The sequence below is a fragment of the Tasmannia lanceolata genome, unplaced genomic scaffold (genome assembly GCF_043159265.1).
Source record: "Tasmannia lanceolata isolate RefF3 unplaced genomic scaffold, GAP_Taslan_0.1 ptg000003l, whole genome shotgun sequence".
In the NCBI taxonomy this organism is placed as follows: Eukaryota; Viridiplantae; Streptophyta; class Magnoliopsida; order Canellales; family Winteraceae; genus Tasmannia; species Tasmannia lanceolata.
The window spans coordinates 63,825,072-63,841,196 of record NW_027518680.1 but is presented as its reverse complement, the minus strand read 5'-3'; the positions used below and the strand labels follow the sequence as shown (position 1 = coordinate 63,841,196).

The following is a 16,125-nucleotide window of genomic DNA, read 5'->3' as shown; positions in this document are numbered from 1 at the left end:
TGTAGCACCCTTACCATTGAGCCAAGGCTCGCCCTCTACATTTCAGTTCCAAGAGAGTATAAAATTCTACAAGGATTTTATTGTGATGGAAACTTTTCATTTCAGCAGCTTTGCACAGTCCTTAAAACTCCGTGATTAGCAAGTGGTGCCAGGTCCTCTAGACCTTTGGCAACTTGCCATGCTTTGACAGTTCTTTTTTCCTTTAAAAGATAAGTAGTTTTAATTTTATTTTATTTTTTTGAAATGGAGATAACAGTTTTATTAGGACAGAAACGTTACATACAGCAGGGGCAAGGCGTCCCTAGAAGTGTGTACAACAGAATAAAACCCAAAAAGTTATACACCAACCCTTAAGATTCCAACTTCCTTTTCTCCCTACAATGGTTAGTCGTCACCAACTCTTCCACCTCCACACCTTACTTGGCCAATCTGTCTGCTTGCTCGTTTGCTGACCTACTCATATGATAAAACCCCGGGTGGTGCAGCAAGCAAAGGTCTCTTGTCTCCGAGATTATGTCTGCTAATTTCCAAGGGCCGATTGCCTTACTAATAGCCCGTGCAAAAGAATTTGAAGAATCTTCTTTGACGATCAAAGGCTTACTCGAATATTTGACATACAACCTTAGGCTCCAAAAAATTGATGTAATATCTTTTGCAGGGAATTGTTGTGGCAATTGATGAGCCAAGCTTTCAACCAAAAGATGACCAAATAGTTGAAGGACTGAAATTAGGTCACTATAATTGGGCTTCAAAACAGCCTTCAAAAGACCTCTTAGTTGTTCAAGCTCCCTAAACAAGTCTCAGTCAGGAGGAATTTGTGTCAGCCCTTTTCAAGCCTTTTAGTTTACTGGTGGAACTTTCTAATTGAAGAAGAATTCACAACCTAACTCCCCCCCCCCTTTTCTCTCTTTCTCACCTGTAACTACTCTGCTCAGTAAGCCATGAATCAGGCCATATGTTCAAGTCAAGTGGATTACTTACAGGAAGATATCATTTATGGAACTCCTGGACTGAATTGGAAGAATATCCTACTAGTGGATTCGGCCAATAATGCTGGGATTGCTTAGGTGGAAGCACTTCTTGCAGATCCAACAATCTTCATACAACTATTTTTAGCAAATCATCTTACTAAGAAAAGCTAAGGTTGTTTTGGAAGTGATTCCAATGCTTGGATCGTCCAGGTCTATCCCTTTTACAACTCAATTCCAACGGCTTTCCACCAAATTCTTTCTGATTCCATGATGGGAATTAAGTTTCGGAAGGAATCATCACCAAATCTAAAATGAATTATGCAGATCCAAAGCACTCAGGGTTCAGATTATGCATCCAAACCACAACAGTTGCAAAAACTTAGCAAACCTTGAAGAACAGCAGAACTCTAACGCAATTTGCACATGAAAAACAGCTTGCAACAACCACAATGACATACACAACAGACAAGAACCAGATCGGTCGTACTCTGTGCTTGTCTTCAGAATTTATAACACAGAACCAAGAACCGGCATTCCAAGAGATAGCAAGTGAAGAAACTTACCAGGAGTGAGATCAAACAGTACAGAAATTTGACATTCTCAGGATCCACAAGAACCGGCATTCCAAGGGATAGCAAGTGAAGAAACTTACCAGGAGTGAGATCAAACAGTACAGAAATTCGACATTCACTGAAACTCAGCAAGCAGAAATCATGGATCTCATGAAAAGCACTGAAATTGTTTCCTTCTCTAAAAATTGGCACAATTCAAGCCATGTGCGGGGGGACTTGGATTCAGATTACAACTACAAATCACCTAGTGAAACACAAGGAAAGAGGATGAACAAGGGAAAGGGAGCTTGGATTCAGTTCATTATGACTTCTCTGTCTTCACAGTTCATTCCATTTAAGATAAACAATAACACACGAAAAGTGAAATGGCAAATAAGCAAGTTGATTGTCATGTTTCTTTAAGAAGAGGAGAGATTGAAAACTGAAATGCTTGATAGTGCTCATTTGACCACTCATTATCCATCGAAAGCGTACTTCAAGAAAGGGTAAGCAAAGTTGGACCAAAGACAACAAAAGGACTGTAGATGGATCAAAATACCAGGTATCAAGTACCACTTTTGTAAGAAAAGAGGACACATGAAAAAAAATGCTTTAAGTACAAGGAATACCTTGGAAAGAAAGTTAAACCTCAAACCTCTGTCTTACAAATCTTATTTGGTAGTATTCCTAGAAACACCTGATGGATAGAGAAATGGAAGAATTAAGATCTCTAAACCCCTACTGCACTACATGTTTTCTTTTGCGTTTTTTATCTCATGGAGTCTTCTCTCAAACAGTAATGAGCAGATTTCTTTCTCATAAATATTGCTAAATTTCACCTTGTTGCAATCCATAGTCCTCTTCATTAATGGGTTACTTTCAATACCAACAAAGGCTCAATCCAAACCGAGTTCCCGCAGTCCATAGTTGCAAATCATATCTTCAATACTTCAGCTCTAGAATAGAAAATTCACCATCAATTTTTATTTCATAATGATATATGGTGCTGAATACCCAACAACAATACAATGTGCACAAAAGATCCTTGGCAACAGACCTCAATGTGCGTTGTACGAACAGGAATCCCTGAGACTGAACGTTTCTTCATAGTCAATATCTTTCAATGTGAGATAACTGATAACTGTACTTGGGGGATTTGTGAATGAGGGTCTCACTTATGACTGTTAGCATGATGACTAATAACTGAATCCTTGAATCCCAGATTCAGCTCATGATCAAGAAATGGGAGTACCCATAGATTAGGTCATTCAAGAGCCTCTACACATATCATTATTCAGGCGTCTATTGTTCCATTTAGGCCTCAGCATGTTACATGTATGAGTATTTTCATCATTGATGATACCTGTGTACAACCTCAATTTGCTAATTTAATAAATGTTATTCAGTGATTTAAATTATGCTCTGTTTAAGAAATAGATTACAGGAAATTGGGTATCCAAAAGCAGAGAAAGTAGGAATTCTTCAAGAACAAGAGTAATATTACAGATTAATATAAGAAAATAAGAAAGCGGTATGTCAAGAAAAAGTTCAGCCATTGACAAACATGCCAAGCTTAAGGAACTGAACAATTTAACGGATGCAATCAAAATTTATGTAATTGGATCAAGGCAACAGAACTACAGACTCATATGTCAAATGAAAACCAGAGTACAATGGTCTATACAATAGAAACCAGAAATATCAGCACACTAAAATCTTTGGGTTCCATCTGACTAAAAGGAATTTTGTAACTACCACTCAGCCCTAGCCTGTATCCCTTTGTGAGAGAACCCTCTTTCCATTTCATTATTGTTTCAAAGCATCAAATGATATCAAGAAAATATAGCGTGAAACAAAATTTTGGACAACTAGGTTCATCTCTTCAGTAAAATAGAATAGACAATCAAAGTTTTCCCTGATATAGAAGTGACACGCACAATTGGTAGGCTCCTTCCACCTTACTGACAAATACTGGGAGAGACTGCTAAGAAACCAAGCAAGACAATATTACATTCATAACCTCAAAAGTCATAACCAATAATGTAGCGACATATAGAAAATCAAGAGAAACATAAAACAGCCGAATATACCACATACTACTCTCATCATGCATGCATGTTACATCAAGTCATTAAGTGAAACAAGTGGAAATACAAAAACATACACTTCTAACAATTCAAATTCAGTGACCTTTGATTTCGAAATTTTAATGGCAACTATTAGCTGCAAAGATGTGTTGTTTCTGATTTTCTTTGCGTACCTGTTCTTTGACCTACTTCAATTTACTTTAAAACTTCTTATGAAGCCTGGAAACACGCATGCAGGAATGCATAAACACACATGTGTGTACAATTATTACAGTACTCCTGGCCAGCAGGTAGGCATGGGGTCGGATATAATTTTATGTATTTTATTTATATGTCCTCATTTCTTTCATTTTGTTGTAGTTGTATACCTGATTTGACAGTAAAGAAAATCTCTATATGCGTCCGAATACGTTACATAGACAAAGTATCAGTTCAGGGTATTATTTCCTTCCTCTCCATTAGTCCAATCTACAGCCAAGTCTTTCCATGCCTTTAATATTTTCATTGACTTCATTTTAAGAACCACCCCCAACCAGCAGTACTTTCAACTCCAAAATATCAGCCTAAGCATATCTGCTGCTAACTGCCACTCATGAACATCGCCATCACCGTGGAAGACTCTTTTGCACCCTTACCCAGCCATCATGATTCCTAAATCCTAAATAATAATACATCATCAGATGGTCTCACCCTCCAAGAGAGGCAATCTCTTTAGGCAAGCACCCCTTGTTACCCTTGAACTGCAACCCAAAATGCAGTTCAACCTGTAATCAACTTTTTCACCAGTGATCTTCAAGTCTCCCCATCATGAGTTAATACTTACTAGCAGAAGATATTCAATATGTTCTATATGAAAACCAAGTTGATTTCACTAATTGCACACATGAGCCAAACACTCTCTTAAGACAGTGATTGTTACCCTTATTACCATGTCAGAATTTCTTCCAATTGATTATGTCCATACCTTATTTCCGAAATTTGTTAAGTGGGTTTTCAAAATGTTTGGTGCTCGGCCAATTTTAAGGCTGACACTTTTGCTCGGTTGCAGTGTCCGTGAAAGAGTAAGAGACTTTTGATTTTTTTCAACCTTGACATTGTGTAACTTCTGTATTTTTTTTTTGAATGTGTGTAACTTCTGTATTTTTTATTTTCTCTTCCGGTGTCTTTCTTTGTATGTTTGAACCACATAGGTCTTCTTACTTTAATTAATGAAATTAACCATTCAAAAAAAAATGTCAAGCCTATGTACGAGTAGGTCAGATACCCTTTGTTTTAAAAAAATTATAAGAATTATATATATATATATATATATATATATATATATATATATATATATATATATATATATATATATATAGAGAGAGAGAGAGAGAGAGAGAGAGAGAGAGGAAACGGTTTCTACACTAGTGTAGATAAGTTATCTACACACTTGCTTAAAATACAGTGGAGGGCCACATTGTTTGGGTGATCCAAACCATTCATTTGATTGGCCCTCACATAGATAGGGTGTCCACAAAAGATCAGCTCCATAGGATCATCCTAACCCTTCGAACCGTGGAGCCAAAAAATGGCCAGATTTGTGAAGGTTTATACACGTCCATTTTACCTCCACAAATCGTAGGGTTGGGATGATCCTATGGGGCTGATTTTTTGTCGACACCCTATCTATGTGAGGACCAATCAAATGAATGGTTTGAATCACCCAAACAATATGCCCTCCACTGTATTTTAAGCTAGTGTGTAGATAACTTACCTACACTTGTGTGTAGAAACCGTTCTCTCTCTCTCTCTCTCTCTCTCTCTCTCTCTCTCTCTATATATATATATATATATATATATAGAGAGAGAGAGATGGCGGTATTTAATTAGGGGGAAAAAGCGTGTTAGTCGACTAACATATAGGTGATTATTATTAAGGTAAGAGACTAAAGTACCCTTTGGTTACTCCCTCTGAAGCTGGAGCATGTGTGTGTTTGTGTGTGTGCAACTATGTATCACCCATGCCCAGTTTGGAACACATAACAAAAGGGATCCTAGCAAGGATTTTGGTAAAGACATCACCCAACCGATCCTTGGACTTCACGAATGGCGTACATATCTTCTTACTTATAACTGCATCGCGGACAAAGTGACAATCGAGACTCAATGTGCCTAGTTCTCTCATAGAAGGATGAATTGCTGGCAATATAGATTGCTGCTTGATTATCACAAAACATGACCATAGGTATATCAGATACAGCTCCAAATTCAATTATAAGATTTTTTACCCACATTAATTCGCATGTAGTAGGTGTCATTGCTCTATTCAGATTCTACACTTGAACATGCCACAACAGTTTGTTCCTCTCAACTCCAAGATACAAGATTCCCACCAACAAGTGATTTGTGCCTCTTTGGATCTGCAAATTGAACACCTTTATCACATAATATTTTATATTCGGATCCATGGGTATCTCTGCAAGTTTAAATCCTAACATTCTCGTCTCAGTGTGAAGATCTGTCACATGCTTCCTTCGGGATAGCCTTATGCCATCCTTTTTCTTGCAATCTTTATGCTTTGAAACAAGAGTACAATTATAAATGATGTTCTGTGCTGAACAAAGACATAATGATCGGCATGACTTTGACGAAATCCAAGGGATACAACTACTCTGCTGAACTTATCGAACAAAGCTCTAGGAGATTTAGGGGTGTCAACAGATCCACTTCGGATCAGATCCAACTATGTCTTAGTCACCATCCATTCAAATCCCTTATCGGTCAGATCGGATTCGTAGTGTTCTTCGGATCCTACTTCTTGTGTCCCGGTCACGACCTGTTTCAAATCGTACTGTCCATCGGAGTGTCCTAGTAGGTCCTACTTACAAAACGGCAAAAAATCTCAGCTTTCTTCATTTGAAATGCACTCCAAAACTTCCTCAATTCAGAAAAGAATTAGTTTTGGATGTACTTTTTTGTCGTTTTTTTGTACTCTTGATGTCATACTTGATGGTGACATCTTGTCCCCGGCTTGTAACATTCGTCATTAGTAATATATAGTCAATTTTTTTTTTAAAAAAAAAAAAACCCATGATTTTGATGAAGAATAGGATTTTATTGTTGAAATGAACTTCAATGTTTGAGGGTGTGCGACGATAAAACTTTCTAGTAACTACTCCTTGTTGAGGGTGAGTGGCAAGTTTACACGAAGAAAAACCGATCAAGGAAAGGAAGAGAAAAATATGTCTGGAAAATGGGGGAAGTGGAAAGTCGTAAGCTAAGCAGTATTCAGTTCATTTTTATGAAACTACATCTCCTTTAAGACTTAATATAAGAAATATTTTGAGGGTATTTTAGTAAAAAGACTTCGGATTGTGACTATCCATCGGATTTTTTGCCATGTCTCGATCACGATCAGAAATTTTTCAGATCTTACGAAGAGGATCCAAAATATGTCCATGGATCCTTCCAATGTGCCTAGATCCTGTCTATTAAGGTTCGGATTCGGACTATCCATCGGACCGTCTGGGTCCATTGACACCCCTAAGGAGATTGTTTAAGATCATAAATGGCTTTCTGCAATTTACATGCCATATTCTCCCCTTGAGCAACAAACTCTGGAGATAGCTCCATATATACTTCCTCATTAGGATCTCCATACAGAAAGACATTTTTCAAATCAAGTTAAAACACTGGCTACTTAGAGTGGATTACAACATAAATAAGAACATAAACAAAATTAAGCCTTGCCATTGAAGACAAAGTCTCGAAATAATCGATACCGTATGCGAGTGTAGCCCCCCTTTTTTGAAATATTGTTTGAGTGTAGCCCTTACAACCAGTCTAAGCTTCAACTTTTCAATATTGTCATCAGGTTGGTATTTGATAGAGAAAACCCACCAACAACCAACTGCATCCTTTCACTTAGGTTAGGTAGTAAGTATTACATTACAAAAGCACAAGGCATGCATTTCTTCATCCGTAACCTTCATCCACCCTGGATGAGTGAAGGCTTCTTGAAACGTGCTAGGAATGGAAACAGCAGAAAGGAATAATGTAAAGCAAAGATAGGTAGTAAAACGAAACATACTGACGAAAAGGATATTGAGTACACGATCTTTTACCGTTCTGGATATCTACAGGAGCTTCCAAGTCAATGTAAGAATTCATGGTGGGGATAGGGTCCACAGGCAAATCTGAAGAATTAGTGGATGGCCGACCATCTGGTTGGGCGACCTGGGTAGCATCAACACTAATTAGGTATTTCCTAATTACAAGGTCAAAGCACGGGTGCTAGTTTTGAGTGCGAGAGCATCAAAGGAAACACTTAATAGAAAGAGAAAATAATTTCTCAGGAAGGATACCAACATTATGTACAAAACACACACCCGAATATCCTTGGAGTGAGATGATATACAGGTGATCGAGGAAATAAATTAGAAAATGGAACGTGATTACCCAAATCAGTTGACAGCATACGGTTGATTAAATAACACATAGTAAACCCATCTCTCCAAAAACCTTTAGGAACGTGTATATGGAGCATCATAGAGCGAGGAACTTCAAGTAAATGTCTATTTTTTCTTCATGTAACTTCATTTTTATGTGGAATGTGAATGCAAGAAGTTTGAAGTATGATACCATTTTCAGAGCAAAATGATGAGATATCATTTTGCATATACTCTAAAGCAAGGGAATATGAAGTTGGGCTATGACCCCGGATCCACTCGGAAACATGCAGTCCCTTGCCCCATGATTTCCTCTCATACACCGCAACTTTCTTCTCTGAGGAATGGGTACCTGATCCCCTGTGCAAATTCCTCACTGCTTGCAGCTGTCGCATCGTAAAACACAAATATTTTTGTCAAACTGCACTTTTATTTCTTTATGAAACGCTTTGATATAGTGACAAATTTAATATGATCTTTACGCAAAAACACCACAATCATTTGTGAAAAGTCACCCAAGAATGTAACAAAATACTAAAACCAAAACAGACTAGACAGAGACACACGACATGGAACCTAAATAACAGAATGGACTAATGAGAAAGGGGCAAGACTCTTTTTTTTAACATGGGGATGAAAGACCAAACTGTGGTGCTACCTAAGTTGACTCAATTCATACTCAAGAATAGAAATAGGATGAAGAGAAGGAATCATTTGCTGCAACTTTTCCAAAGATGGATGCCCAAGACGAGAATGCCATTGTAGATGAGATGTAGATGACAACATGGTGGTGGAGTGAAGAGACCGATACAGGTAGTACAATATGTTGTGTTCAAGTCCTGCACCAATCTCGTCTGTAAATCCTGGGAAACACAATGAGAGGGATAGAAGACTACAGAACATTTTGAAGAATGAGTTAATTGACTAAATGAAAGCAAGTTAACAAGAAATTTTGAGATATATAAAACATGGAAAAGAGAAAGAGACATAGTAGGATGGACCATTCCTTGCCAAAAGACTCTAGAATGAGACCCATCAGTGAGTGTAACAGAAGAACTAGGTGCTGAATTAGAAAAGGAGGAGAAAATACCAGACTCACCAGTTATGTGTGAGGAAACCCTAGGATCAATGACCCATGATGAAGAAAATGGTTGAAAGACTGTAAAAGACCTGAGCCAGCAAGAATCGGGGTATCAGAAGTGGAAGAAGGTTGTTGAAGAAATTTCCCGTACTCTTCTCATGAAAGGACAATATTAATACGAGATTGGCGGTATTGTATTATCAATGGATTTTGAATTAGCACCAACATTTACTGATAATTGATTAGCCCACTCTGGCTTCCCAAACTTGTCCCAACACTTATTCACAATATGATTTGTTCTGCCACAATAAACACATTTTCCAATTTCTCTACATCTACCTAAGCCTCCCCCTGAATCGTTGCCCCTAGCATGACCAACAGAACCACATCCACGGCCATAATTTGTAGATACAAGATCTAAGGATTCCTTTGTTGTGATAAAATCTAATGGGGAGGAAGTCACCGCAACACATTGTAGACATGAGTACACATCATGCATAAGATGGAATGGTGTCACCGGCCAAAGTTGTCATTTTACTGAATTATAACCAGAAATCAGCCAAGACAAAAAATTAGCAACCTAGAATTCTTCACGTTGCTTCCTAACTAACTCCAAGTTGGTAGAGACCGATTGATATATGTTTAACTCTTCTCACATATCCTTTTTTTTTAAATGGTCTTCTCACATGCCCTTGAGAGTGCTATAGTACTCACTCAAGGATTTGCCTCCTTGTTTCAGCATAAGAATATCATCGCAAAACTGATAAATCTAGGAAATATTTTTACCTTAAGAATATTGCTCTCCTAAGTCTTACCACACGTCACATTAGCAGTGCTAATATAACTGTGGAACTAATGGAGGGTTCCATACCATTGAGCAGCCATGTCATCATTATAATGATTTTTCATCCAGTCATCATAGTCCTTGACAGTAAGAAGAGGAGGATTCGCTGTTAAAAAGTTGAGCATACCTTTGGCACCAATAAGGATCTTAAAGGACTAAGCCTAAACAAAATAATTTCGTCTATTCAATTGAACAGACACGATTTGCTTACCTAACAAGTCACCAGACACTCTCACACTAGATGTAGAATTTGCTGAGTTTTCCATACTGTAGCATTGTCAGATATCATGCATATCTGATAAGCAGCATAGTCCAAATCTGAGATACTAGATCCAACGGGCACAATGTTATTGGATCACATGATTAAAATACAGGCAACTAGTAAGTAAATCACCACATTAAAGCAATAATACCAGATATGATCCACACAAACAAGCCACGATCAACACAGGACAACTGACGGTAAGGAAGTCAACATCTAGAGAAGAAACGAGATATTTAATCCTACAGAAGACAGGTGTAGAAACTGATCATTATGGAGGAAGAGAAAAGAAAGAGAAATTTGGGGTATTATCAGACCAGATCAGATCTAAATGGGGTTCTGATCAGATGTGAGAATAAAAAAGATTGAAAGAAGAGAAAAAATCCGATCATTTTCAAGGCAATCAGTCCGGACCTTGGATTAACACAAAGAAGGGAAAAGAATTAGAAGACAGAGATGAAAAAAAGGAGATCATGTCTGATTTAGAGATGAAAAAGGGAGGAAGAAGAGATCTGATCCAATTTAGCGGTGAAACCAGTACCTTCTTTTCAGATCTGCTCACGTATGGCCCTAGGACAGGAGAGAAAATCAGATTGCATGCTCTGATACTGTGTCACGGCATGTCTAGAGTAAGGATAGAAAAAAACCCGCAGAGAGAGAGAGAGAGAGAGAGAGAGAGAGAGAGATTATGCCATTGTGATTTTTTTTTTCCGCGGGAGGGGGGTTTAGCCGACCTCGAATTAAATCGACTTAACATCTAGGCGATTATTGTTAAGGTTGAACACTAAAGTACCCTTGAGTAAATAATACAACAGCATTTATTATACTTTGACAATATATATGGTGAAACAAGAAAGATTTGCTTTCTAAAGATCTGAAGCAACCATCACCAAATCCTTTTTTTTATATGTTTCGAAATGGTGATCACAAATCCGATTGTTCCAACCAAAACAACAGCAAAGAAAAATAATAAAAACAGCTTAAGGTTAAATTATACCTACTTCGTCTAAATGTGCCTCGATTTTTCCTTTTTTAACTATGGGCAAGGGGGCAAAATTTTGGTTTAAGCAAGCTGAGAAGTGACTCACTGAGTAAGAACTAAACCAGTTTGTAAATTAGTGCAGCAGATGATTTAAACTGCAGTCATGCAACACTAATGAATACTTGAATAGCCAGTCAAGCCACATGTACTACATGGATATGCAGAGAGAGAGAGAGAGAGAGAGAGAGAGAGAGAGAGAGAGAGAGAGACTACCAACGACACTACTGGGTCTTCTTTTCCTTGCTTAGGGGTACTGATATCCTGCTTAGAACGGTGTCATCAATTTTCTTGTACCATTTTAAGAAGGTTTTGTGCAGCGCACACAGTTTGTCATCAATGTGAACTCGGTACTTGTCGTACAAAGCGGGAACTGTGAGAGAAAGAAAAACTCCTGCAGAAAAGGTCACAGAAATAAATCTATATGAGATGGGAAACATCCATTTGTCACACTGTGCAGGTGTAGCTAAGTCTGATCATTCAAGAAAGAAAGCAAACACCAGAACATTAATCAAAACAAGCAATCTGTATAGGAATATCGACAGTAGGTTCTACTGAATCTCACCAATATAAACCAATGTAAGGAAATTGAAGAGACTTCCAATATACGAAACGAGCCACAGTCCAAGAGTAACCTGGAACACAAAACCAAGTCATAGAATAAGAAAATTTTAGTTTCAGCAAGCAGTAGAAAAGCACAGCGTCCCATTAAACCAACCTCAAGGAAAAGCTTTGCATCTCTCTTGATAGCAATGTCATGTGCGACTGCCAACACCCGATTGATCCATGTCCTAGCTGCATCAGCCGCCTTCCAGACAAACTCATCCGAAATTTCCAGATTGGGAAGCGGAGGAAGAGGTCTGGATCACAACAATAATGACAAATAATAATAGTAATTAGGTTTATTAAACCATGGAAGAAATTGAAAATGAGAATATGAGAAAGGGAAATGATATCAGCACAACCACGTTTAGATTTTTTTCACAAACCATCTTGTCTTTTAGTATTTAACGAGCTTTCAAAAGGCTTTTACATTTCCCAAAAGGCTCTCACAAGCCAATTAAAGAAGAAAAGACATCCGGGGCTGTGCAAATATCAAACTATGGCTGTGTTGATAACATTTCCCTATGAGAAAACCTAATTGACTTGGCAGAAATAACACAGAATTGAACTACTACCTATTGAGAAGAGACGCAGACTTAGCCCAGAAAAACAGGATTACAACCAGAAGAAGAAGCACGTTGGTGATGAGCGATGAGAGGCTGTAACCAGCTCGTTCGAAAAGGAACCACAGAGTAGTTGACGCGACGAGTAGAAAAGCTGCCGTACTCCGACGCTTCCATAACAGCACATCAGCAACTGCCAACACCATTAATTCATAATATTTTGGAAACATCAACTTGACATCAAGAAGAGTTGTTTTAATCACGTCTCTTAAACATTTTTTTTTTTGAAATGGTTCACGTCTCTTAAACATCTCTTGTTCTTAGGTCAAATGAGATTAATTTTTTCAAGAAAGACATGGTAACCCTACAAATTTCAACCTATCAACACCAATTTTCATTCATAAAATGTATATAGATGTGTATTTAACCAAGAGAAGGCTGTAAATATCAATTTTCATTTGCGAAAAATTAAAACCATATCCATTTCCATGCTTGCAGTAGCATACAACTTGCATTGTACATTCCCAAAATGAAATCAAATATTAGAAACTAGTAAGAACATAATAAAAGTAATTTCCAGAATCATCAGACTTGGAACCCTACCAAATACTACAAGCTCGGAATTCATATAATCTGAAAAACGAAATTAAAGAGAGAAATAGAGAGACAAAGAGGGAAGCTAATATGTATGGATCTAAATCTAAATTGGAACCCTAGAATGACTGATTTCACATCCACGGTTATTCATTCGAAGAAAACAAATAACATTAAAAAAAATTTGAAGAAAACAAATAGAGATGGAAAATGGATATATATATATATATATATATATATATATATAGAGAGAGAGAGAGAGAGAGAGAGAGAGAGAGAGAGAGAGAGGGAGAGAGAGAGAGAGGGAGAGGGAGAGAGAGGGAGAGGGAGGAGTGAGGAAACCTTGGCCTCCGCCAAGAGCTTGATGAACGGATTTATGAGAAGGTGGAGGAGGAGCGACGGAAGAGGAATCCTTCTCCGGCGCAGATGCACGGTCCAGATCTTCTCCCATCTTCGTTAGGGTTCTTTTGGCAGTTTCAATGATCGGATCGGTCGATCTGATCGATCTCCCACGATCACAACGAGAAGAAGGACCAGAGAGAGAGAGAGAGAGTTTTTAAAACACAGGAACAAACAAACTGATGGATCATGGATATACGATATTTCTATGTCTTCAGAACATTAAAAAAAGAGCTAATTATATTCCCACTACGATGTTTTGATAATGGAGCGAACTCACCTTTGTCTTTTACCATTTAACCCGCTTTTCAAAGGCTAATACAATTCCCCAAAAGTATAGAGACGCGTGCAAGGTTTGAGTTTGCATCATTATCAAAACATGGTAGGTGTGAATATAAAAAAATAAAAAAAAATAAAAAATCTCTAAGTACATTTAACATTTACAAAAATCATAATGCACTTGTTTATGTGCCATTATTAAAGGGAAATGATTTCAGCGCTCCAACGTTTTGATAAACATGGGCTGTCAGATGAATATTAAAGCCCTTTAAATACTACACGACAAACACGGGAGCGCATGTTTGTCAAAACATTGGAGCACTTGAAATCATTTCCCTTACTAAAATGGGTTGTTATTTTTTTATAGAGCATACTTTGATAATGTACATTATTCATGTAAAAAGGACAAGGGTTTTAACTAATGACCTTGACAATATATGTACGATTTAGTCATAGAACTTCCGATATATATGAATTTTGGCTTTCCTTGAGTTATAGATTAGAGGTAGAGTACAAAAGTTAGGGGTGCAACTCGGGTTGATTTTTGGAAATTTGGGTTTAGCTTTTACCTTAAAATCGGGTCGGGTTCAGGTTCAGGTTGATTCCAATTCATTTTTTAGCAAAAGCTCAACCCAACCCGACCCAAGTTGCACCCCTAACGAAAGTAATTGAAACTAAGGCCATGTTTGGTGGCCATGAAAACTTTTGCTATGAAATATTAGTTTATCAAGTGTTGGAATAGGGAGAGAATTGAGAGGGCGTGATTGAGGAGAGGGTGAGAAGTGGCCAAAAAACACAGAAGAAAAACTCTACTCAAACTAGACTTTTTGCCTTCCTTATTTTTCAGCCACTTCACAGTATATCCTCTCTCTCTCTCTCTCTCTCTCTCTCTCTCTCTCTCTCTCTTACGTGCGTCATCATTTCCAGTCTCTTAGGGATGAGTCAGCAGCTAAAGTTTATTGTGATAAGTGTTAGTTGGGTGTTATTTGGTTTATTAGATTTAGATAAAGTTGAACTTAGAGTCCTAATACTAGTGAGTCTTTTGCTTTGTTCTTTATAAAAACTGTGTAAGCATCTAGTGGAAGGAATGCAGAAATTTATTCCTAGAAAGTGTTTCTTTGTGCACAAAGGAGAATTGACCCTTCCCTCTAAGAAGATCAATTCCGTTATGAACCGGACCGGGTTCGTAACACTCTCTCTCTCACGCTCGCGCACACATGCACACACACACGGTAAGCTTAACATTCCATGAAAAAAATTTCATATTTGCCAGATAGCCTAATATGATACTCTAATAATAGAGTCCTTGCATACTGCGCTTGTTGTTATAAATATTTTCTTTCGTATATCCAATAACTCATAAATCTCCAAAATTTTAGTCAAGCTATTTTTAGTCGAAGTGAGAGTGGTTTCAAATGAGTTGCTTATGTGAGTGATTCTAAATGAGTAAAAATAGAAAGAAAAGAATAAAAATTGCAATGACCATGCTTATCATATTTCAGTAGGAGTAAGAAAATAATGATGATTTTTTAGTCTTTTATAGGTCAAAAAATCAGTATTCTTTGATAAATGTTCTTGGTAAAAATCTGTATTACGAGTGCAACTTGAGTTGGGTTCAACCCAAACCCAACAGGTTCAACCAGATTATGGGTCGTGTTGGGTTATGGTTGCAAAAAGCCAACCCGATTTAATTTCAGGGTTGGATTAGGGTTGAGGCCTTGGCAACCCGACCCGACCTGCACCCGACCTCGTCCTCTATATTTATCGTGGTTTTATTAGGGTTACATCATGTTCTTTTATTTTTCTGCTTGGCCCCAGGTGAACCCGAACCCAACCCGATTTGGAAAAAAAGAGGTTGGAGGATTGGGTTAGGGTTACGGTTAGGGTTGAGAGATTTAGAGGCTGGTTGGTTAGGGTTGACCATCCTCGACCCAAGGTTTGGTTTAGGGTCAAGGGAATGCTATCTCGGGTTGGGCTAGGGTTGGCCTCAACCTGATGCAACCATACTCGAATTGCACCCTTAATCTGTATTAAACTTTAAGAAATTTAAAAAAGGCTAATGATATTGGCACTGCCATGTTTTAATAATTGCACAAACTCAGCTTGTCTTTTCTTTTTAATAGGCTTCTGAGAGCTTTTTGGGAACAGTAATAACCTTTGACAGCTGTTTAAATAATAAAAGACAAGATGAGTTAGTGCAATTATCAAAACATGGTAGTGTGAATATCAGTTTTCCATAAAAATTCAAAATTTTAGAAAGGCCCTGTAAGAGCTTCAAGGAATTGGGTACAAAGATTCAAATCAAGGTTCATAGTGACTAAGATCACAAAATTCAAAATATGTTTGTTGTTGAAATTGACTAAGATAACAAAATTCAAATGTGTTTGTTGTTGAAAGTGAAAGTGAAAATCTATATACAAGCAAC

The 16,125-nt window shown here is 37.7% G+C and overlaps 1 protein-coding gene across 1 annotated transcript; it reads right to left on the bottom strand.

The window, feature by feature from the left end:
- Window positions 1–3,118: 3,118 nt before the first annotated feature.
- On the bottom strand, window positions 3,119–13,612 carry LOC143858495 (reticulon-like protein B11). The gene is made up of 6 exons (XM_077369134.1): window positions 13,365–13,612; window positions 12,441–12,621; window positions 11,981–12,122; window positions 11,828–11,897; window positions 11,479–11,656; window positions 3,119–3,503 (listed from the first exon to the last, which is right to left on the bottom strand). The coding sequence occupies exons 1-5, from the start codon at window positions 13,471–13,473 to the stop codon at window positions 11,487–11,489; spliced, it is 672 nt and encodes a 223-aa protein (XP_077225249.1). The 5' UTR covers window positions 13,474–13,612; the 3' UTR covers window positions 3,119–3,503; window positions 11,479–11,486.
- Between the last annotated feature and the right edge of the window lie 2,513 nt (window positions 13,613–16,125).